Source organism: Alligator sinensis, unplaced genomic scaffold (assembly GCF_000455745.1).
Source record: "Alligator sinensis unplaced genomic scaffold, ASM45574v1 scaffold876_1, whole genome shotgun sequence".
NCBI lineage: Eukaryota > Metazoa > Chordata > Crocodylia > Alligatoridae > Alligator > Alligator sinensis.
The window spans coordinates 181,305-203,922 of NW_005841938.1; the positions used below are offsets into that span (position 1 = coordinate 181,305).

The 22,618-nt window shown below is 53.4% G+C and overlaps 1 protein-coding gene across 1 annotated transcript; it reads left to right on the plus strand.

Annotated features, from left to right (window-relative positions):
* The first annotated feature begins 1,649 nt into the window (after positions 1-1,649).
* On the plus strand, positions 1,650-22,532 carry LOC106721957 (CMRF35-like molecule 2). Its single transcript, XM_025199206.1, has 6 exons — positions 1,650-1,825; positions 5,500-5,851; positions 8,167-8,519; positions 17,117-17,201; positions 20,072-20,208; positions 21,655-22,532. Exons 1-6 carry the CDS (start codon positions 1,786-1,788, stop codon positions 21,675-21,677), a joined length of 990 nt encoding a protein of 329 aa, XP_025054991.1. The 5' UTR covers positions 1,650-1,785; the 3' UTR covers positions 21,678-22,532.
* The last annotated feature ends 86 nt before the right edge of the window (positions 22,533-22,618 follow it).

Consider the following 22,618-nt stretch of genomic DNA (forward strand, 5'->3'; position numbering starts at 1 on the left):
CATTGGCTGAGATGATAGTTGAAAATCATCTTCTGCAGGTAATGTGCCCTGCATAAGACTTCATGAGGCAAGGCTTGAGGGTGTAAGTCGCATCGGCTATTATAAGCAGGGGGACAGGAGCACCACGGATCAGTCTGTCAGGGACTCTAGGTGCATAGTATTCTTTCTTCATCAAGCCGGGCAACACAGAGTTTCTAAACACATGTGCATCATGTGTGCTGCTGGCCCATCCTGTAAAAATGTAAGTGAACTGGCCCCGGGGGTCAACCACAGCTTGCAGGATTACCAAGGCAAATCCTTTCCTGTTTGTGAATATGTGGCTCGCCAGCAAGGGGGATAGCACAGGGATGTGTGTGCTGTCTAAAGCCCCCATGCAGTTTGGGAACCCCATGGCATTGAAGCCATCAATGAGTTCCTGGGGATTATTGAGGCAAATTAAGTTGTTTGCTGCCACATCCTGCACCAAATAACATAACTCATGAGTCGCCGGCCCAGCTGTGCAGGAAGCCAAACCCAAACTGTTTTGGGATGTAACAGAGGCTAGCGGGGCGGCCAGTTTCATGATGGCCATGGCCACCCTCTTCTCTGCCACAATGGCCCAACACATGACAGTGTCCTGCCTTGCCCTGTTCAGGACCAGCGTCAGGACGTTGTTATTAAACATCTCCCTGGTCATTCACAACATCTCGAGCCGCTGCTGATTGCTCCACGTGGTCAGAACGGTTCACTCCCACCAGGCTGAGCTGCTCATGTGGGCCCAGACCCAGTGGTTGCTGCTCCTGAGGGTGATCCACAAAACCCTGTCAGCCCCCAGTTCTGCGCCTGCCTCCCGGCTATCCCATGCCACCGCACATCTAAGTGTCTTTTTCGTGAGGTGTGTTTACATATTGGCATCTCATCGCAACAGTTTACAAGCATCACTATAGCACACATTGCGATCATTAGCTGTGCTTCTATGCTATTCAGTAAATCCAAGAGCACCAGCAGGAGACACAGCTCCATTTTGTCCTCCTCACCCATTTCATCCACAATCTCCATTTGGCCCTCCTCGCTCGTCCTGTCTAGAGTCCACGAAGCCAGGTTGTTTGCCAGCATGCAGCAGGGCCACTGTTCAGCACTTAGCACTCCCAAGGCTCATGGGGAGCAGGGGGAGACTCTGAATTAAAGTGGGAGCAAGCGTTTTTGGTGACACCTGTTTTTAGACCAAGTGTGTGGTAGGGACAGAAGTGAGAGAAGCTTTCACACACCAGAGCATAAAGGATCACCTCCTTGGTATAAAATCATCGCATCCAAAGACCGGAATCTGACTCTCTGATGACCTCTAAGCTACAAATGTTATTGGGGGCTTCACTGAGGGGATCTGGGCACCAGAGATTATCGACAGAGAGTCTGTCCAGATCCAGGGATATCAGAAAGCCAAGAAAGAGGAATCAGTTAATTTGATTTCATCACAAATTGCAACACTTAAGAGAGAGACCCTAAAACTGTGGATCCACAATGGTCCGCTGGCCTGTCTAGAAAAGAAAAAAAAAAGCTTTCAAGGCTGGGTACTAACCTGCTATTTTTTTTTAAGACAGCATCATATAGCATACGTAACACAAGAGTCGATGTTGTTTCACTTCCTATAGTTGCACAGAAGCATTTGCACACGGAAGGACAGTAGCTGACAGAGGTAGAAACTGCAAAGTAGAGAAGCGGTCTCAGGCTCGTTTTCAGCACTCCTGAAAGGCAGCAGGTCCCAGGGCAGCTGCAGAGACCAGATTCAGCTGCACAGGGACCAGGACCATGTGGATGCTCCCTCTTTGGCTCTGGATTCTCTTCCCCGGTGAGTATGACAGGAGGTTTGCAGGAGTTGGCGCCTCCAAATGCATGGAAAATAAGGATCTCAGTGCTGAACAGAAGATCCATTGTTGTCAGATCAGGATGTCATCCTGAGCCTCAAGATACTTGCTGGTTTTCTTAAAGATGCAGCTCCTGGAGTCATGTAATTATATTGAACGCTCAGTTTTCTTAGAAAGAAAGATGAAGGCTCAATAGCCGTCATGGGTGCAAAGAACAGCTTGAGAAGAGGAGCTGAGGGCAGGAAAAAAGATGGGAGGGTATTTTTCGGGAAGAGCCCAAAAATATGTAATATGAAATGGAAATACTAATGAGAGGCCATTGTAATACAAAACAAAAGTAATAGTGGTTGTTTCGAGATGCCAGATCCAGACACTGCCTTACCCGGTTCAGTTCAGCTGGCGGAGGAGAAGATCCAGTCTTGTTGGCTCAGAATTTTATCAGGAGCCTTAGCATAATTGTTGGGTGTCTTAAAGACCCAGCACCTGGAGTCATGTCACTATGCTGCACTCTCGCTGTCTTAGAAAGACTAAGGTTCGTTAGCCTTCATGGTTGCAGAGAAAAGCCTGCGAAGGGAAGCTGAGGGCAGGAAGAAGAACAGGAAGATATTTTGGGGGAAGTTCCAAGAAATGAGCAAGATGAAATGGAAATGCAAATGAGAGGCCATTTTAAAAGGTAAATGTAACAGGGCAACATCCCCGAGGTGGTCGAGCACCCCTGGATGTGCCCCAGAGTGCCCTGTATTTCAATGCACTGCTGGGAACAGTCTTCCCTTCACTTGCCTGCCACATCTTGATGTTTCTTTTTTGTTCTTAAAGGGGAGGCTGCCCCAGGGCTTCCCAGATCAGGTCCTCACTCCAAAGAACACCTGGAGGTGACAAACTCCTGCCTTAAGAGCTAATGGCAGGGCTCTATACCAACCCTCACCCTGCCCCATGCCTCGCAGGTGTTACATGACTACTGTCACCTCTGCTGGGACCTCAGCATGTTCAGCCACTGCCCCTTTAATCTGGCTGTGTTGGACCAGGCTTTGAGCTGCTAGCTCCGCTCCCCGCTTTCCTATCGCTGTGCCCCTGGTCTTGTCTGCTGCGCTCTTCTGGCACCAGGCTCTCTGGCCCGTGGGTCTCTGTGCCCCTCTGGTGCTGGGCTCTCTGCCCCGTGTCTCTCTGCACCTTTGCCGGGCTCCGCTATGTCTCAATACTCACTGGAGTCTTGAGCCTGCTCCTGGAAGAGCTCAAGGGGGTTATGTGCCTCTGGCCACTAATGAGGCCTCCAAAACTCCAGTTAAAACAACTTCCTAAACGCTAAGCCCTGGGCTATAACAAAGAACAAAGACCCGAGGCAGCGCGCCTGCTTCCCCGCACCTGCTTCTCTCCAGGTCATGCTGTCCTGTGCCCCGGCCTGCAGAGGTGTTTTCTATTGGTCTCCTGGGCAATCAGGAGCCCGCTCTCTGCCTGCGCCTGGGCTGGTTGCTCCCATCGGCTCGACCCATCACCCCGGTCGCTGACCCGCCTGCAGGGCTCCCCTGAACCCCTGCTCTGCCAGATGTCCTTGCACTGAAGACTGGCCATAAAAGGACCATGCCGCTTTGCAGTAACAGGGCTAGGGCTCCCTGTTATAGTAACAAGCACTGGCTTGTTTCGAGGTGTCAGATCCAGACACTGCCTTGACGGGTTCAGGTCCAGTGTTCCCAGTCAGAGCAAACTGTTATGTTCACACTGGAGATTTTCTGCAGGAAAATTTCTCTCGGGGAAAGTTTTCTGATTCAGAAAATGTGACGCCCTGTGTTGCCCCTTCTCCTCCTTCCCTCCATGCACGGGCCACGGCATCCCCTGTCTTCCCTGGGAACGTCATTGCAGAGCAAAGGGCTCAGGGTCTCTCTGTGTTCGTGTCTCCTGCAGACAGCGTGGCACTGACTGGCCCCTGGACGGTGACGGGCCCTGAAGGTGGGTCGGTGTCCGTGACATGCGGGTATGACAAGGGCTATGAGGAGTATGGGAAGTTCTGGTGTAGAGAAGGATCTTCCTTCCGCTGTTCTAATGGGGAGCACATCCTGGAGACCAACGGGTCGGAGGCCAAGGTCCAAAAGGGCCGCTTCTCCATCCAGGACAACCACACCCTGCGCAGGTTCACGGTTACCATGGAGCACCTGACCAAGGCGGATGCTGGCACCTACCACTGCAGGGTGCTGAGGACTGCACTGCCTGATCCCAGGCATGCTGTGGAGGTGATCGTGTCCCCAGATAACTGCCTTCCCTTCCTCCCTGCTCAGAGGAAAGAGGGGATGGAGGGTGCTGTGGTCAGGCAGGCTCTCAATGTGAAGGTCCCCAGTAATGCAAAGGGAGATTCAACCCTGAAGACCATCAGCCACATCACCCCCATCATGCCCCCTGCTCTGCCCGCAGTGCCCTGTGCCCAGTGCTCCCATTACAGAGGCTCCCCACAACCCTGCTCCGCTGTCTGACCCACCTCCTGGACAGACCCAGCAGAGCCCCGCGGGACCAGCCCAGGATGGCAGCTGGATCCTCCTTCCCCCTCGAAGCCACCCTGGTCTGGGCAGCAGCGCTACCAGGGCCTGATCCCACTGAAAGAGAGCAGGGGGGGAGTGAGGGCTGTGTCAGAGGGAACATTGCCCCATGAGGAGGAGTCGGAGGAGGGGAAGGAGTAGGGAGCAGCATAAGCTGATGACCCAGTAGAAACTGTGCGCTCTATGTGCGGCGCACCTTGCTGTGCTGCACCCCCAGGACCTTACACCCCAACAGCTCTGGCCCTTCTGGAAGATCTGGGTTCAGGCAGATCACACCCAAGATCAGAGAGTCCCCACATGTGAGCCTAAGGCTGGGTCATTCCCAGGAGTGAAACCCAGATGCCTGTGAAAAACCAGAGGCCGGAGAGTGTGGCTGGACTCAGGGGGACCCCCCGGACACAGGTGTGGGAGCAAATGGTGGGGCTGGTTCCTGATCACAGAGCTCTGGCTGCCAGGCCCTGGGACACAGCGGGGTTTCCCTCCTCTCCCTCGGTGAAGTGGTGCTTGGGTTTGCGTTCCCTGATTCCCAGGGCCCAAAGGGTTGCCTTTGGCTCTGTGTGGCTCTCTAAACTATTAAGGGTTTGGCATTTGCATTTACTGTGAGGTATAAGTACCTCTCCAGGTCATGCTGTCCTGTGCCCCGGCCTGCAGAGGTGTTTTCTATTGGTCTCCTGGGCAATCAGGAGCCCGCTCTCTGCCTGCGCCTGGGCTGGTTGCTCCCATCGGCTCGACCCATCACCCCGGTCGCTGACCCGCCTGCAGGGCTCCCCTGAACCCCTGCTCTGCCAGATGTCCTTGCACTGAAGACTGGCCATAAAAGGACCATGCCGCTTTGCAGTAACAGGGCTAGGGCTCCCTGTTATAGTAACAAGCACTGGCTTGTTTCGAGGTGTCAGATCCAGACACTGCCTTGACGGGTTCAGGTCCAGTGTTCCCAGTCAGAGCAAACTGTTATGTTCACACTGGAGATTTTCTGCAGGAAAATTTCTCTCGGGGAAAGTTTTCTGATTCAGAAAATGTGACGCCCTGTGTTGCCCCTTCTCCTCCTTCCCTCCATGCACGGGCCACGGCATCCCCGGTCTTCCCTGGGAACGTCATTGCAGGGCAAAGGGCTCAGGGTCTCTCCGTGTCAGTGTCTCCTGCAGACAGCGTGGCAGTGACAGGCCCCCGGACAGTGATGGGCCCTGAAGGTGGGTCGGTGTCTGTGACATGCGAGTACGAAAAGGGCTATGAGAAGTATGGGAAGTTCTGGTGTAGAGAAAGATCTTATTTCCGCTGTTTCAACTGGGAGTTCATCCTTGAGACCAACGGGTCAGAGACCATGGTGCGAGAGGGCCGCTTCTCCATCCAGGACAACCACAGCCTGCATGTGTTCACGGTTAGCATGGAGCACCTGACCAAGGCAGATGCTGGCACCTACCACTGTGGGGTGCTGAGGCTTCGACTGCTTGATCCCAGGCACGCTGTGGAGGTGATCGTGTCCCCAGGTAACTGCCCTCCCTTCCTCCCTGCTCAGAGGAAAGAGGAGGTGGAGGGTGCTGTGGTCAGGCAGGCTCTCGATGTGAAGGTCCCCAGTCATGCAAGGGGAGATTCAACCCTGAAGACCATCAGCCACATCCCCCCCATCATGCCCCCTGCTCTGCCCGCAGTGCCCTGTGCCCAGTGCTCCCATTACAGAGGCTCCCCACAACCCTGCTCCGCTGTCTGACCCACCTCCTGGACAGACCCAGCAGAGCCCCGCGGGACCAGCCCAGGATGGCAGCTGGATCCTCCTTCCCCCTCGAAGCCACCCTGGTCTGGGCAGCAGCGCTACCAGGGCCTGATCCCACTGAAAGAGAGCAGGGGGGGAGTGAGGGCTGTGTCAGAGGGAACATTGCCCCATGAGGAGGAGTCGGAGGAGGGGAAGGAGTAGGGAGCAGCATAAGCTGATGACCCAGTAGAAACTGTGCGCTCTATGTGCGGCGCACCTTGCTGTGCTGCACCCCCAGGACCTTACACCCCAACAGCTCTGGCCCTTCTGGAAGATCTGGGTTCAGGCAGATCACACCCAAGATCAGAGAGTCCCCACATGTGAGCCTAAGGCTGGGTCATTCCCAGGAGTGAAACCCAGATGCCTGTGAAAAACCAGAGGCCGGAGAGTGTGGCTGGACTCAGGGGGACCCCCCGGACACAGGTGTGGGAGCGAAGGGTGGGGCTGGTTCCTGATCACAGAGCTCTGGCTGCCAGGCCCTGGGACACAAGGGGGTTTCCCTCCTCTCCCTCGGTGAAGTGGTGCTTGGGTTTGCGTTCCCTGATTCCCAGGGCCCAAAGGGTTGCCTTTGGCTCTGTGTGGCTCTCTAAACTATTAAGGGTTTGGCATTTGCATTCACTGTGAGGTAAAAGTACAGTTGGGACCTTTTGGCAGCCCTTAAAATGAAGGAATGTGTGCTTTGGAGGATCCAAACATTTTCAACCTGCCGTTTCAATGGAGGAGCTGGATGGGGCGCTTCTAACACACGGGTGCTGCAGCCACATCACCCCCATCATGCCCCCTGCTCTGCCCGCAGTGCCCTGTGCCCAGTGCTCCCATTACAGAGGCTCCCCACAACCCTGCTCCGCTGTCTGACCCACCTCCTGGACAGACCCAGCAGAGCCCCGCGGGACCAGCCCAGGATGGCAGCTGGATCCTCCTTCCCCCTCGAAGCCACCCTGGTCTGGGCAGCAGCGCTACCAGGGCCTGATCCCACTGAAAGAGAGCAGGGGGGGAGTGAGGGCTGTGTCAGAGGGAACATTGCCCCATGAGGAGGAGTCGGAGGAGGGGAAGGAGTAGGGAGCAGCATAAGCTGATGACCCAGTAGAAACTGTGCGCTCTATGTGCGGCGCACCTTGCTGTGCTGCACCCCCAGGACCTTACACCCCAACAGCTCTGGCCCTTCTGGAAGATCTGGGTTCAGGCAGATCACACCCAAGATCAGAGAGTCCCCACATGTGAGCCTAAGGCTGGGTCATTCCCAGGAGTGAAACCCAGATGCCTGTGAAAAACCAGAGGCCGGAGAGTGTGGCTGGACTCAGGGGGACCCCCCGGACACAGGTGTGGGAGCGAAGGGTGGGGCTGGTTCCTGATCACAGAGCTCTGGCTGCCAGGCCCTGGGACACAAGGGGGTTTCCCTCCTCTCCCTCGGTGAAGTGGTGCTTGGGTTTGTGTTCCCTGATTCCCAGGGCCCAAAGAGTTGCCTTTGGCTCCGTGTGGCTCTCTAAACTATTAAGGGTTTGGCATTTGCATTTACTGTGAGGTATAAGTACCTCTCCAGGTCATGCTGTCCTGTGCCCCGGCCTGCAGAGGTGTTTTCTATTGGTCTCCTGGGCAATCAGGAGCCCGCTCTCTGCCTGCGCCTGGGCTGGTTGCTCCCATCGGCTCGGCCCATCAGCCCCGGTCGCTGACCCACCTGCAGGGCTCCCCTGAACCCCTGCTCTGCCAGATGTCCTTGCACTGAAGACTGGCCATAAAAGGACCATGCCGCTTTGCAGTAACAGGGCTAGGGCTCCCTGTTATAGTAACAAGCACTGGCTTGTTTCGAGGTGTCAGATCCAGACACTGCCTTGACGGGTTCAGGTCCAGTGTTCCCAGTCAGAGCAAACTGTTATGTTCACACTGGAGATTTTCTGCAGGAAAATTTCTCTCGGGGAAAGTTTTCTGATTCAGAAAATGTGACGCCCTGTGTTGCCCCTTCTCCTCCTTCCCTCCATGCACGGGCCACGGCATCCCCTGTCTTCCCTGGGAACGTCATTGCAGAGCAAAGGGCTCAGGGTCTCTCTGTGTTCGTGTCTCCTGCAGACAGCGTGGCACTGACTGGCCCCTGGACGGTGACGGGCCCTGAAGGTGGGTCGGTGTCCGTGACATGCGGGTATGACAAGGGCTATGAGGAGTATGGGAAGTTCTGGTGTAGAGAAGGATCTTCCTTCCGCTGTTCTAATGGGGAGCACATCCTGGAGACCAACGGGTCGGAGGCCAAGGTCCAAAAGGGCCGCTTCTCCATCCAGGACAACCACACCCTGCGCAGGTTCACGGTTACCATGGAGCACCTGACCAAGGCGGATGCTGGCACCTACCACTGCAGGGTGCTGAGGACTGCACTGCCTGATCCCAGGCATGCTGTGGAGGTGATCGTGTCCCCAGATAACTGCCTTCCCTTCCTCCCTGCTCAGAGGAAAGAGGGGATGGAGGGTGCTGTGGTCAGGCAGGCTCTCAATGTGAAGGTCCCCAGTAATGCAAAGGGAGATTCAACCCTGAAGACCATCAGCCACATCACCCCCATCATGCCCCCTGCTCTGCCCGCAGTGCCCTGTGCCCAGTGCTCCCATTACAGAGGCTCCCCACAACCCTGCTCCGCTGTCTGACCCACCTCCTGGACAGACCCAGCAGAGCCCCGCGGGACCAGCCCAGGATGGCAGCTGGATCCTCCTTCCCCCTCGAAGCCACCCTGGTCTGGGCAGCAGCGCTACCAGGGCCTGATCCCACTGAAAGAGAGCAGGGGGGGAGTGAGGGCTGTGTCAGAGGGAACATTGCCCCATGAGGAGGAGTCGGAGGAGGGGAAGGAGTAGGGAGCAGCATAAGCTGATGACCCAGTAGAAACTGTGCGCTCTATGTGCGGCGCACCTTGCTGTGCTGCACCCCCAGGACCTTACACCCCAACAGCTCTGGCCCTTCTGGAAGATCTGGGTTCAGGCAGATCACACCCAAGATCAGAGAGTCCCCACATGTGAGCCTAAGGCTGGGTCATTCCCAGGAGTGAAACCCAGATGCCTGTGAAAAACCAGAGGCCGGAGAGTGTGGCTGGACTCAGGGGGACCCCCCGGACACAGGTGTGGGAGCGAAGGGTGGGGCTGGTTCCTGATCACAGAGCTCTGGCTGCCAGGCCCTGGGACACAAGGGGGTTTCCCTCCTCTCCCTCGGTGAAGTGGTGCTTGGGTTTGTGTTCCCTGATTCCCAGGGCCCAAAGAGTTGCCTTTGGCTCCGTGTGGCTCTCTAAACTATTAAGGGTTTGGCATTTGCATTCACTGTGAGGTAAAAGTACAGTTGGGACCTTTTGGCAGCCCTTAAAATGAAGGAATGTGTGCTTTGGAGGATCCAAACATTTTCAACCTGCCGTTTCAATGGAGGAGCTGGATGGTGAGCTTATACCACAGGTGTGCTGGGCTGTGTCACATAAGGACATTGAGTTGTGCTGTCACCTAACAGTGCTGGCAGCACATCCCCACCATCAGGTGCAACATGCACCCAATGAAGCTCTGGTCTCCTTTGCAGTGCTTCCCACCCCAGTGTCATCAACCATAGAGATCCTGACTTCTCCTGAGTTCACAACTGTGCACAGCACGCCCCAAAGGTGAGTGCCTGTACCCTCACCCCAGGTTGAGGACATCTAGCCCCATTGCACCCCATTGCTGAGAATGTCCCACGGGGCTTCTTTGATCAGCAGCTCCTTGGAGGCAGACTGTGGGTAGGACAGCACTGACTGGAAAGGGCAGACTGGGAACCAAGCTGCTGCTGGCTCTGTGACTGCATGAATGAATCCCTGAGGAGGTTGTGGGGGTCTGTGTCAGGGGCAGGTGCTGAAACCCTGGGGCTTCCTTTTCTTCATGCTGAAACATCCTTCCCACCTTCAGCCTGAGAGCAGCTGGGGAACAGGTAGGTCAGTGGGAGGAGTGTATTCAAATCTAGAGAGTTCACCTCTCCCCACTGTCACCCAACTGCACAGCTCCCAGGCCAGCAACATCCACCTCCTGCTCCTGGTCGGCCTGAAGCTGCCTGTCTTTCTGTGCATGGTCTGCGCTGTGGTGTGGGTGAGCGTGCGCTACAGGGGCAGCTCCAACGACTAGACGCCACAGACACGGTGAGAGCCTCCGGCATCCACCCCGTGGGCCCACACACTGCACTGGCCTGTTCTGCACTCCCAGGGGCTCAATCATGGCAACACCGGGATCACACACTGCAGGGCAGCAAGGTGTTGTGCTTCCCCTGGATCCTGCCTGGAGGGAAACTGGCTGCACCAGTGACACTGTCCCTGCTCCCTGGACCTCCCACTGGTCCGGGGGTAAAAATGGAGTGATCCCTACTGGGGCTCTGCCCAGTGGACCATACACCCAGTGGGGATTGAGCACGGCTATCCTGCCAGGTGCATGGTGGGAGGTGGGGCCGGTGCTTCATCCACTCCCAGCCCTATTCCTGGCCCGTCATTGAGGAATATGGCAGCTTTCTTGAGGCCGCCACCTCTCCTGCAGGGCTACATGCGGCAATAGCCCCACCCACTGCACTCCTGGGCCACACTTCCTAAGCCATGGTTTGGGTCCAACAGGGATGTATTACAGCTGGGCCATTCCCTCCAGTCACTCCTCATCTCTCTTGTGTCTGTTACAGCTCATGACCGGCCTCCCTCGTGGACCTGGGAAGGACTGGGACCACCACAACGATGATGCCCCGCTTTGCCCTGTGTTCTGCACCTCCCATGTACCAGGCCTGATTGCCCTCTCCCTTCACTCCACATTCACTCCAGTGTAAGTCAAGGGAGACACACTGGAAAGAGCTCCCTCCCACCGGGCCATATCCAGGACCCTCGAGAGCAGAGTGAGGCCCAGACTTTGCTTGAGTCTCCATGGATAGAAAAGATGTGGCCCAGGGAGCAGTTGGAGGCTGCTCCTGTGAGAGGATCATGTTGCTGCCTCTGGAAGCAGATGCGTCTGGGAACAACCCCTCTCACGTAACTGGGTACAGGGATGTCAGGCCACCTGAGCTCCAAAGTGTCTGGAGAGTTGTTCAGTGTGAAAGGGTTTTTTGGGTGTCACTTGCCCCATCCAGGGGGCTCATCCCACTTCTTGACTGAGCTCCTAGGAAAGACCCAACTGTTGCAGGGTCTTGCAGACATGAGTGGACGGCTTCTAGCCCAACTGCATCTGTAACATGCCATTTTGCCTAACTCCCCAACTTGCCCAACTTTTGTTGCTTACTTTGAATTAGGCTTTTCGCTCACTGCATCTTTTATCAGGTCATCCAGCCGTCAGTGAAGCCTGTTACTCCCAAGGTCCTTTGCAGTGTCTTAGCTTCATTATAGCTTAGCATATCCACAGCCTGGCATACCCCAAACTCCTGCAGTCCCCGTGGCTGTCAGCAAAGCATCCTGCCAGGAATGGCATACACTGTGCCGAGACACTTAGAGGCCAAGCAGTACCCCCCGTTTCAGCATGTTTCCCCATCTTGTCCTGGATTTGAAGCGGCAGCTGGCTGTATTTGTTGTGTCGTGTGATTGTGGGGTTCTTCCCCCAAACCAAAGCCAATAAGGCCCTGGATGGACCCTGTTATGGTTTGTAAATACCTTTATGCCTTCAATAAAGTACTGGAAGAAACATCCTTCAAGAGCTTCCCTCATGCAGTCAACAGTAACCCACCAGTGGTGCCCTGCCCGCTTCTCCTTTGTTTTTTACCTTCTGGTTTCTTTATAGGTTCAAAGGGGCGGGCTGGAGAAGACAGTCACAGCAAGGCAGGCATCCAGTCAGCAGATGACAATGCCTGGAATGGACTGGAAGGCAGACGGGCTGAAGGATGTACAAAGCTCAGAGAGGAGGTCCCCGTGCTGGACAGAAGCAGCAGGGGCTTTCTAAAGGGAAGAGAAGAAAACTCGCTAGCAAGAAAAGTAGTGCGAGTCCCATTCCCGTGGAGACAGAAGCACCGAACCCCTTTAGCAAATGTCTCAAGCTCCATCTTTGAACCTGCTGAGTCTCTTGCTGCTCCTCCTTTCCAGAGGCTAGTCCAATACCTCATTCCTGTGAGGCTTAGAAGTTTCCATCTATTTTCAGGCCCATTATCAATGCCTGCATCGGCTCATGCCAATGTGCTACTTCAGCTTCCGTTCCTCTCCTGACTCCCTGAGGTTTACACCGTGGGGCGTTTTTCAAGAGCAGTCACTTCCACTCTCAGACCCCATGTTGCTCAGCCCCTCTAGGCTTATCTATTATCCACCTCCTACCCAAGTCAAGACATCTGACACTTATGGGAGAGGGCATAGCCATAGTTAATCCTTGCTTCCATGCATTGCTTTCATTTTTAGAATAAGCTGCTTCTGCGCAAAAGCTTCAGATCATGGCAAGCTGGTTCCATGTTGTGCTGGATGCTGTTATGCGTGAAATCAGTTTGGGGTTTTCCAGGCTGCTCAAGAGCCCGGCCTTCCAGGATCCAAAGCTCCTGGGTGGCCCTGCCTTGCCCCATCTGGGGCTGGGGTCACTGGGGTTGTCAGACTCCCTGACACAGAGCTAAGCGCCTTCAAGCCCTGGCAGCTCCAACAATAGCTTTGAGGGATTCGGGGAAAGTGCCAGCTCCAATGCACGCTGGATGATTGTTTGAAAGTGAGTGTTCTCGTGAGACAGCGAAGAACCCTTCCCTCCCACCCAAGGCCTACCCAGTGACTTGGTGGCCAGGGCACACATTTGGGTTTTGCAATGGTGAGATTCAAGTCCTTGTTGTGAGTCCCATCACACAGGGACTAGCACCTGGGTCTCAAATGATCTTTAAGATGAACACGTACCATAGGGAGCCTGGCTCGGGGCGGGGGGGCGGGGATCAGCAACGTAGGGTATGCACCTATGCAGTTCCAAGAGCATGGTAACATCAAGGTGTCAGTGTAGATGCTGCGTTTTGTCACAGGCAGGAAAACTTAATACACTGTGGACATGGGGTGTACCGGTATAGGCTGGGGAGGCAGTGGCTGAGCAGCAGCTCTGCTGAAAGGGACCTGGGGTTACAGTGGAGAATAAGCTGAATATGAGCCAACAGCATGCCCTTTTTGCTGAGAAGGCTAATGGCATACCGGGCTGCTGTAGCAGGAGTGTTGCCGGCAGATCAAGGAAAGTGATTCTTCCCCTCTATTCAGCACTGGTGAGGCCACATCTGGAGTCCTGTGTCCAGTTTTGGGTCCCCCACTATAGAAAAGATGTGGACAAATTGGAGAGAGTCCAGCACAGAGCAACGAAAATGGTTCGGGGGTTGGGGTACATGACTTATGAGGAGAGGCTGAGGGAACTGGTTTTATGTAGTCTGCAGAAGAGAAGCCTGAAAAGGGATTTAATTCTAGGCTTTAACTACTTGAAAAGTGGTTTCAAAGAGCATGGAGCTGGACTTTGCTCGATTGTGGCAGATGACAGAACAAGAAGCAATGGGCTCAAGTTGCAGCAAGGGACATTTAGGTTAGATATCAGAAATAAATTTTTCACTAGAAGGGTAGTAAAACACTGGAACAGGTTTACCCGGAGGGGTTGTGGACTTTCCCTCCTTGGAGTTTTTTAAGACCTGGCTAGACAAAACCTTGGCTGAGATACTTTAGTTACAGATGGTCCTGCTTTGAGCAGGGGGTTGGACTAGATTTTTCCTGAGCTCCTTCCATCCCTCATTCTCTATGATTCTCTGTGGCGCTGGTCGGCAGGATCAACTCCCTTCTGGGTTGCAACATTTCCCTGCTTGCAAGAAAAGCTTCCAGTAACAAAATAACAGATGTTGTGTCACGTCCTGCTGTAGTTGCACTCCACACGGAAGGGAAGTAGCTCAGAGGTGCAAAGTAAGGAAGTGGCTGGTGGCTGTCACGACTCCATTTGTAGTTTGGTTGAAAGAAAGCAGGTCCCAGGGCTCTTGCAGAGGCCAGACTCATCCACAGAGGAACCAGGACCATGCAGGTGCTCCTTTGGCTCTGGGTTCTCTTCCCAGGTAAGCGTGACGTGGGCTGTTTGGGGACACCTGGAAATGCCTTGAAGTGACTGGGCTGGGGCAGGCTGCAAGCACCTGTGGCTTCTTCCTTGCAGCTTGGACGCCCCCGCTGCTGCATGTTGTACTCAGAGCTGGATCCACAAGGTCCAGCTGGAGCTTCCAAACTACGCAGGGCAATAAGGATCTTGGTGTTAAGTCTAAACCAACAGTGTCCTCTGTGCTGAGGAATCTTCCCATGGAGACGGTTCAGTGGTGTGAGCTCAGGATTTTTTGATGAGTGTCAGGATATTTGCTGGTTTTCTTAAAGACTCAGTTCCCATAGGCATGTAATGAAGGTGGATTCTTAGCTGAGTCCGACACAGAAAAGAGTAAGATTTTTAACTTTCATTATTCCAGAAGGAAGGTGACACTGTGTAGACATACCATATGTCTGGGTTTTCCCAGCCATGTCCTCTTTTTAGATCCTCCAATTTCAGTCCAGGCCATTATTTTAAATATAATCAAGTGTCTGCGATTTTGGTCAGCTCAGCTTCAAAGTTTTTCCCGGCACTTCCCAGCCTTGCCCTAGCAAGTAGCTGGAGGCAGGGCGCGCACACACCTGGCCGGCATGCAGCTGAATGCAGGTAAGTCTGGAGGGGGCAAGGGTTGGAGGGCCAGGGCTTGGGGACGGTCAGGGTGTGTGGAGATGGGGGGGGGGTGGATGGGTGTGTGGGAGAGTGGATGCCTGCCAGCCCTTCAGGGGCAAGACGGAGCTACATGGCCAGGCAGGACTGGGGGGGCAGGGGGCTGCAGGTCAGGAATGAGGGGCATTGGCTGGACAGGGCAGGGAGCTGTGGCTTAGGTATGAGGGGCACTGCGGGGCTGAGGACGGTGGGTCAGGAGGGCAGGGCAGTGGCAGCACCAGGGGGTTGAGGGTCAGGAGTAAGGGGCACCAACATGCCCCAGTGTGGTGGGTTTTGTGGATTGGGAGTGAGGGACACTGGCAGGGCTGGGGGGGTGGGGGGGCATGGTTTGGGAGTAAGGGGCAACAGAATGGGCAGGGGCAGGGCACCAGCTTATTACTGCCCACCCCTCACAGTCATTCACATTCCCCTCCCCCTCTCCGTCCTCCCGGGCGACAGGTGTCCTCTTTTTTGGAACCAGAAATACGGTAACCCTAACACTGTGCCTGGAAGGCAGCTTCCCCAGGCAGTTGTCAGACAGCAGAAAAAAGAAACAGGAAGATATTTTGAATGGAAAACCTGGAAATTGCTCTGGCAAAATGGAAATGCATATGAGAGGCCGTGTTAACCTCAAAAAATGAACATTTAAAATGTTGTTGCAAGTTGACAAATCCAGATTGTGCATTGCTAGACTCTGTTTCAATCCGTTTTTTTCCACTCTGAAAAGATATGACCGTTCTTAATACTTAAGTTTTCCTACAGAAAATGTTCTCGCAAGAAAAACTTTTTAGCTGGAAAGTTTGAGTCCCAGCACTGCCAAGCCTGCTGCTGACAGGACCAGGAAAGCTCCTGAAGAAGTCGGTCTGGTAGCACCAGGAGAGTCCTCATGTTTTGTAGGGACCAGCCCTTCTGCACGCATTACAGAGTGATACGCACTTGTTGGCCATGCCCTTGAGGCCCACCATGAATCATCTCACAGGCCTAAAACACTGCAGTTGCTGAAGCTGAGCTCTAACCCTGGAACCAGCCCCACTGACTGAGCAGGCACCCTGGATGCTGCCATGTTAACCATGCAAGGGGCGGTCTGGCTGAGGTTATGTGCTCTGCCTCCCAAAGTGCAGCCCAGGGGGTGGGGAGCAAAGAGGACACCTTCCCAACCGTCTATTCTGGATGGACAGATGCACCTGGGAGTGCTGTAATGTGTCACACGCTCACTTCCTCCCAGTACGGCTCCACAGGCCGCAGCTTTCCCAGAACCAAAGATGAAGAGCCTTTTCTGTCCGTCCTTGCCTGCCCCTGACACGCCCCTGTGCTAGGGATGGAGGGGAGCCGAAGACCACCTATGCCGTGCCCATGGTGGGGGAATGTCCCCCCAGTGACTTCAGGGATTTCATGACCCCTACACATCCTGGTAATAAAACTATGCCTTGCATCTACCGATGCATCTCAAGCAAGACCCAAGACGTCATCCTCCCGCTTTACTCAGCCGCAGCTGGAGTACTGCATCCAATTCTGGTCTCCACACTTTAGAAAGGATGTGGAGAAGTTTGGGAGAGTCCAGAGGAGAGCCACACACAGGATTAGAGATCAAGAGAACAGGCCTTATGAGGAGAGGCTGAGAGGCATGGGACTCTTCAGCCTGGAGAAGTGAAGGTTCAGGGGTGACTTGGTAGCAGCCTATAACTATACAAGGGGTGTGCATCAGGAACTGGGGAGAGCTGGGAGAGCATCTGTTCACCAGGGCACCCCAAGAGAAGACATGGTCTAACGATCACAAACTGCTGGAACAGTTTTGGACTGGACCCCACGATCTCGTGAGGTCCCTTCTAGCCCTCATGTCTATGCAATCTATGGCAGCAGTGGACAGAATAATTTCTAGTACTTGGGTTTGAACCTTGTTCTTAGAAAGGAGAATGTCTAGTGTCACTGAGAAAGTGGCCGTGCTTTGGCCTGGAGAGAAGTCACATTTCTGTGGGAGGGTTAGCATGTGCTGCAGCTCAGCAAGTAGCACCCAAGTGAATATGAACCTGGGGCAAATTACAGAGTGAACTAAAAATATTCACTGACCAGACAGCAGGAAGGTGTTCAAGCATGGGGCATCTGTTTAATATGGGCAGCAGGTATGTAACAGGAGATACTTGAGATTCTGGGGTGCAGCTGGGGGTGTTCACTAGTCCAATCCATCTGCAACACAATTCACTGTGACATCAGCCTTTGGGGTTCATCCATCAGAAGCAGGGACCCACCCATGTTCCCATCCCAGCTACAGCCCTGCTGGGTGTCTGTAAGATTTGATTTTTCACCCCTCAATGACTCTTCCTTCCTCACACTCAGCAGGATCGACACTGCCAACCCCGCTTCCTACAGCCTCCACAAAGCCGACCTCGGCACGGACAGCTGCTAAGGAAGATGAAGCCAATTTCCCTAACCAACACCCCACCCCAGCAGGGTGAGTGAGAGCCGTCATGATCGTGGGCGCGGTGGTTTTCTGTCTCATGGCAGTTCTCACAGTGCAAGGGATCCCTCCTCCTTCAGCTTCCTCCTCCTTCAGACAACAGTGTTGTACCTTAGTGGGCGGCACTGGTAGCAGCGTTGCCAGCAGGTCAAGGGAAGTGATTCCTCCCCTCTGTTCAGCACTGGCGAGGCACCTCTGGAGTCCTGTGATCAGCTCTGAGCCCCCCTCTACTAAAGGGATGTGGACAAATTGGAGAGAGTCCAGGGGAGGGCAATGAAAATGGTGAGGGGGCTGCGGCACATGACTTATGAAGGGAGGCTGAGCGAACTGGGCTTATTTAGTCTACAGAAGAGAAAACAGAGGGGATTTAATAACAGCCTTTAACTACCTGAAGGGAGGTTCAAAAGAGGATGGAGCTGGACTGTTCTCAGTGGTGGCAGATAACAGAACAAGGAGCAATGGGCTCAAGTTTCAGGTAGGGAAGTTTAGGTTAGAGATTAGGAAGAATTTTCTCACTAGGATCTCAGTAAAACACTGGAACAGGTTACCCAGAGAGGATGATGAATCTCCATCCTTGGAGGTTGTTAGGATCCGGCTAGACAAAGTCTTGGCTGGGATGATATAATTGGGGATGGTCCTGCTTTGAGCAGGAGGTTGGACTAGATGTGACCTCCTGAGGTCCCTTCCAACCCTCATTTTCTGTGAGCCTTTGATCTTACAATGTGTCGTGTCTCAGATGGAGACTGATTTCTTTTTCTCTTTCCACCTGTTCTCTCATCTGAACCCCTAAAGCCTACTAGTCCTTCTGTGAAGTCTCCATTATTCCCGCCTTGTTCACTACACCACCAGCTGCCTCTGGGATTTGGCACTGCCGGGAAGAAGTAAAGCTCTTTCCGGCTGTAACAGGGAGTCCTCGTCCTTTCCTGAAGCTTGGTGGGACGACCTGCGTTCTTAAAAGCCATGCTCATATCCAGCTCAGTCCGGTCCTGTATTCCTGTTGGCAGCTACCCAGGCTCAGAGCCAGCATGTGATTCTGCTGTTGTAACCCTCATCCCTTCTCCTTCCTGCAGCTCGTTTCCTTTATGTATGACACCCTATCGAAGGGTGCCTTCCTGCAGCATGTACTCAGGTGTGGGGGCGTATGCTGGCCGCTGTGCAGGGGGGCACATTTGGTGCAGCAACCAAAAGCACGTCCTGCCCACCCCTGTCCCCTAAAGTCAACCAAAACCAGTCCCACACAACCCACCAAGTTGACTGTTCATCTGTTGATTTAGTTTATGAATAAAAGGCACCAAGCACAGCACAGATTACATATCCAAACTAGCTGCTGCTAAAATTTAGTAGTAGAAGGTGGGGAGGGTAAGTTTATGAGGTGCCCTCTCGTGTCTTTAACTGGTAATTACACGTTAACGAATTTTGAGTCATAAACCCAGTCGTGCAAAATAGTAACAGGAACCATCGTGGTACTTGAGAGAGACAAAAACCCAAAGAGTATATTTATCTAGACAAGTCAACAACATGTGCAGGCGCCCACTGATTCCCATGACAAGTCCCTTTGGCACCTCTGCCCTTGCCTAGCCTAGCAGGGACTTAAATGCAAGTGGAGACAAACTACAAGAGACCCGTGATGACACTGCGAACTGAAACCCTTATAAGAACTTGCTTTTCCCTCTGCTGCCAGGTGTGTCTGCGAGCTTGGCTCAGCTACACCAGCCAGCTTCACATTTGCTGCTGAGCAATTCCACCATGTGCTGTGAACTGCCGGGCTCAGGCTGCAGGAGCGGTGGGTGGAAACTTCACCTGGGACGACCACATCCGGTGCACAGACTGAGAATCAGATGCAGGCAGGTAGTGGCATCTACCTGTGCAGGGCAGTGAGGTCTCTAATTGTTGATCTTGAGCATTTGGGGGAACCGACCGTGTCCCCAGGAAACTTCTTGCCCTGCTCCCCCCAGCTCTGGGCGGGACAGTGTCTGGGGTTGGGTGCTGGGACAGGCTCTAGATGTTTTGGTCCCTGGTACCCTCAAAAGGGAGGGGTTAAGCCCTGCAGTCTATAACCCGCTTCACCCTTCAACACTCAGGTCCACATGGGAACACCTTGGGTTCCCACAGAGCAAAGAGCCCCCCCTGCTGAGGCTGCAGCCCCCGGTGCGCTGCCAGTGCAGCAACCTCTCACAGCCTGACTCCTCAGTCCAGTCCCATCTCCCCTGACAGATGTAGCAGAGTCCCTTAGTACTGGCTCACACAGTGCCTGGGTACATCCCTTCCTTTCCAGCCATGAGGAGTGTTGCCCCAACTACCAAAGGATTTGGCAGATGCCTGCCCAACGTACAGCCCATCAGACACTGCATGCACCTGCTGAAGCTCTCTTATCCATTGCAGCTTTCTCCGTGATCACCATCAACCACAGAGGCCCCAGCTCATACCCGCTCCTGCGAGCCCATCTCCACATGGAGCGTGTCTATAGCAGGCAAAGCCTGTACCTCACACTCTCCTGCAGTGAGTGCCCACCTCCCTGCCCTGTGACACTGTGCATACAATATTCAACCATCCCAGCTTCATAAGTAAGGTCACTCCTTTGGTGATATTATCAGACAGAGCAGCTTTTGTCAGCAGCTACTTGCAGGTCTACTTAGGCACAGTGAAATGTAGGAAAACATGAGCATTGGGAAGACACAGACTGAGCCTGTTCACACCGGACCGTCGCTGGCTCTGTTATTGCATGAATGAGACCCGAAGTAGGTTCTGGGGGTCTGTCAGTGGTGGGTGCTCAAACCTTCATGTTCCCTTCCCACCTTCAGGAAGAGAGCAGTCTAGTCCAACCAAGAGGGCTCAACTCACTCTACACCGTCCTCCACCTGCAGGTCCCAGGCCAGCAGCATCTATTTCCTGCTCCTGGTCGGCTTGAAGATGCCCGTCTTCCTGTGCATGGTCTGTGCCGTGGTGTGGGTGAGCGTGCGCTACAGGGCCAGCTCCAGTGACACGGTGCCACACAGATGTGGTAAGAGCCTCCGGCATTTGTCCCATAAGTTAACCCATGGTCATCACAAACTCAAGGGCATCATGTGTTGTGTGTCCTTGGATCCATTCAGGCGGGAAACCAGCTGCTCAGGTCACACTGCCCCTGCTCCCCAGTTCCCCCACTGGTCCAGGGGTTATGCTGGAATCACCCCTGGTAGGTTTGTGCCCAGCAGTTTACTCCCAATGGAGCTGAGCTCAGCTTCCTTGCCAGGTGGGGGTTGGAGCCATCGCCTCCCCCATTCCCGACCTACCCAAGAGAAACTCCTTAAGTCCTGTCTCTTGAGGCATCTTCATTTTATTCAGACCTACACATAATAAAACCTCCAACCCTGTACACCCTGCCATGTTGTCCATGTCACAGTTAGGCCAAACTTTAGTATATATTATAGGTGAGGGGACCTTCTCACTGCCCTGTAGTCCTTGATGCAGGATCTCAGGCCAGACTGCATTAAGATGACTGCTGTCTCCAAGCGACCAGCATCAAAAAAATCCTTAATACTAACCAAGACAATTCACCCACCTTGAGCATAGACAGATGTCCAAAAGGCACCAGACCACCAAAGGTTAGTGCTGACTTAGTTAAGGAGCACTTGGAAGGGCTGGATGAGTGCAATTCAACAAACATAAATGGAAGGTACTCCACCTAGGAAGGAGGAATCCCCAGCACACCTGCAGGTTGGGGATGACCTCCTCAGCAGCTCAGCGGCTGAGAGGGATCTTGGAGTCATAGTTGACTCCAAGATGAACATGAGCTGGCAGTGTAATGAGGCCATCAAGAAAGCCAATCACCCCTTGTTGTGCATTAGCAGATGCATGACCAACAGATTGAGGGAGGCAATGCTCCCCCTCTATGTGGCATTAGTCAGGCTGCAGCTGGACTACTGTGTCCAGGTGTGGGTGACGCACTTCAAGAGGAACACAGAGGATCTGGAGAGGGTTCAGAGGAGGGCCACTCGCATGATTAGTGGTCTTCGTGAAAGACCCTATGAGGAGAGGTTGAGGGAGCTGGATCTCTTCAGACTTCACAAAAGACGGCTGAGGGGTGACCTTGTAGCCACCTACAAGTTTATCAGGGGAAGACAGCAGGGAATTGGGGATGTGCTGTTTACCAGAGCACCCCAGGGAGTAACTAGGAATAATGGGTGCAAACTAGTGGAGAGTAGATTTAGGTTCGACATTAGAATTTTTTTACAGTAAGGGTGGCCAGAGTCTAGAATGGGTTTCCAAGGGAGGTGGTGCTGTCACCTAACTTGGATGTCTTCAAGAGGAGACTTGACAATCACCTGGCTGGGGTCATCTGACCTCGGTCCTTTTCCTGCCAGGGGCAGGGGGTTGGATACGATGATCCATTGGGTCCCTTCCAACTCTATAATCTATGAACCTATGAATTCTGCCCCAGTCACCACTGGTCTCTGATGTGTTACAGATCATGACCTGCCTCACTCCTAGGCCTGGGAAGGGCCTGAACTATCACACCAGCAATGCCTCCACCTGCCCTGCGTTCAGCGTCTCCCAGGCACAAACCTGATTCTCCGCTCCCTTACACTGAAGTCAATTTTGGAGCAAAGTCAAAGGAGCTCCTCTGGGAACAGCCCTTTCACCCTGAGACAAATCCAGGATCCTTGTGAAGAGAGTAAGGCCCAGGATGTCTTTTCCTAGATCTTCAGGGAGTGAAGGGGTGCTAAGAACTGGGATCTGTATGTCATATGTGGAATCAGAGTTTAAAGTTATCATAATAAATCAAATTTCATTTTTCCCCTTAAAGATAGGCTCTTTATGGATAAGACCTGAGACAGCACTTGAGATGTAGGCCTCCACCTTTCTTGGATCTCCGTTTGGTCTCACAAGCTCAGCTGGCAAAGCATTCCTTCAGGCATTATGCAGGGATATCTGAAGACTGAATAATCCATCAAGTACTTGTAGGTCATCCTTTTTTTCCCCTCTCTTCCTGGTTTTGAGCAGGCTGCTGCATTTCTTGTTCATTGTGCTAGTGTGGTTGTGTTCTTTGTATTTTTGCCTAAAACAACTCGAGCCCTGGAAAGACCCTCTTATGCTTTACAAATCCCCAAATATATATATTTTTTTAATTTACAAGTTAAGAAATCCAAGAACAACAAGCAAGATGTGGACCTTTGAAGGCTACATAAGACAACTGCATGGATTCATCTCATGAGGGTTTTCTTGTCTACCTGGATATGAAGTGATGGCTGTGATTATATTTTGTTGTGCTAATGTGGTTGTAGCTGGATGGCTGCCTGCTACCCTCTTGTGTCTTTTAAATCTTGACTTTTTTTTTAATTAAATTATTGGAACGTTTCACTGACCAAACACTAACATCCACCGATGGCCTCCATTATGCAGTGGAGTCCAGCTCATTGGTTACTCACTCT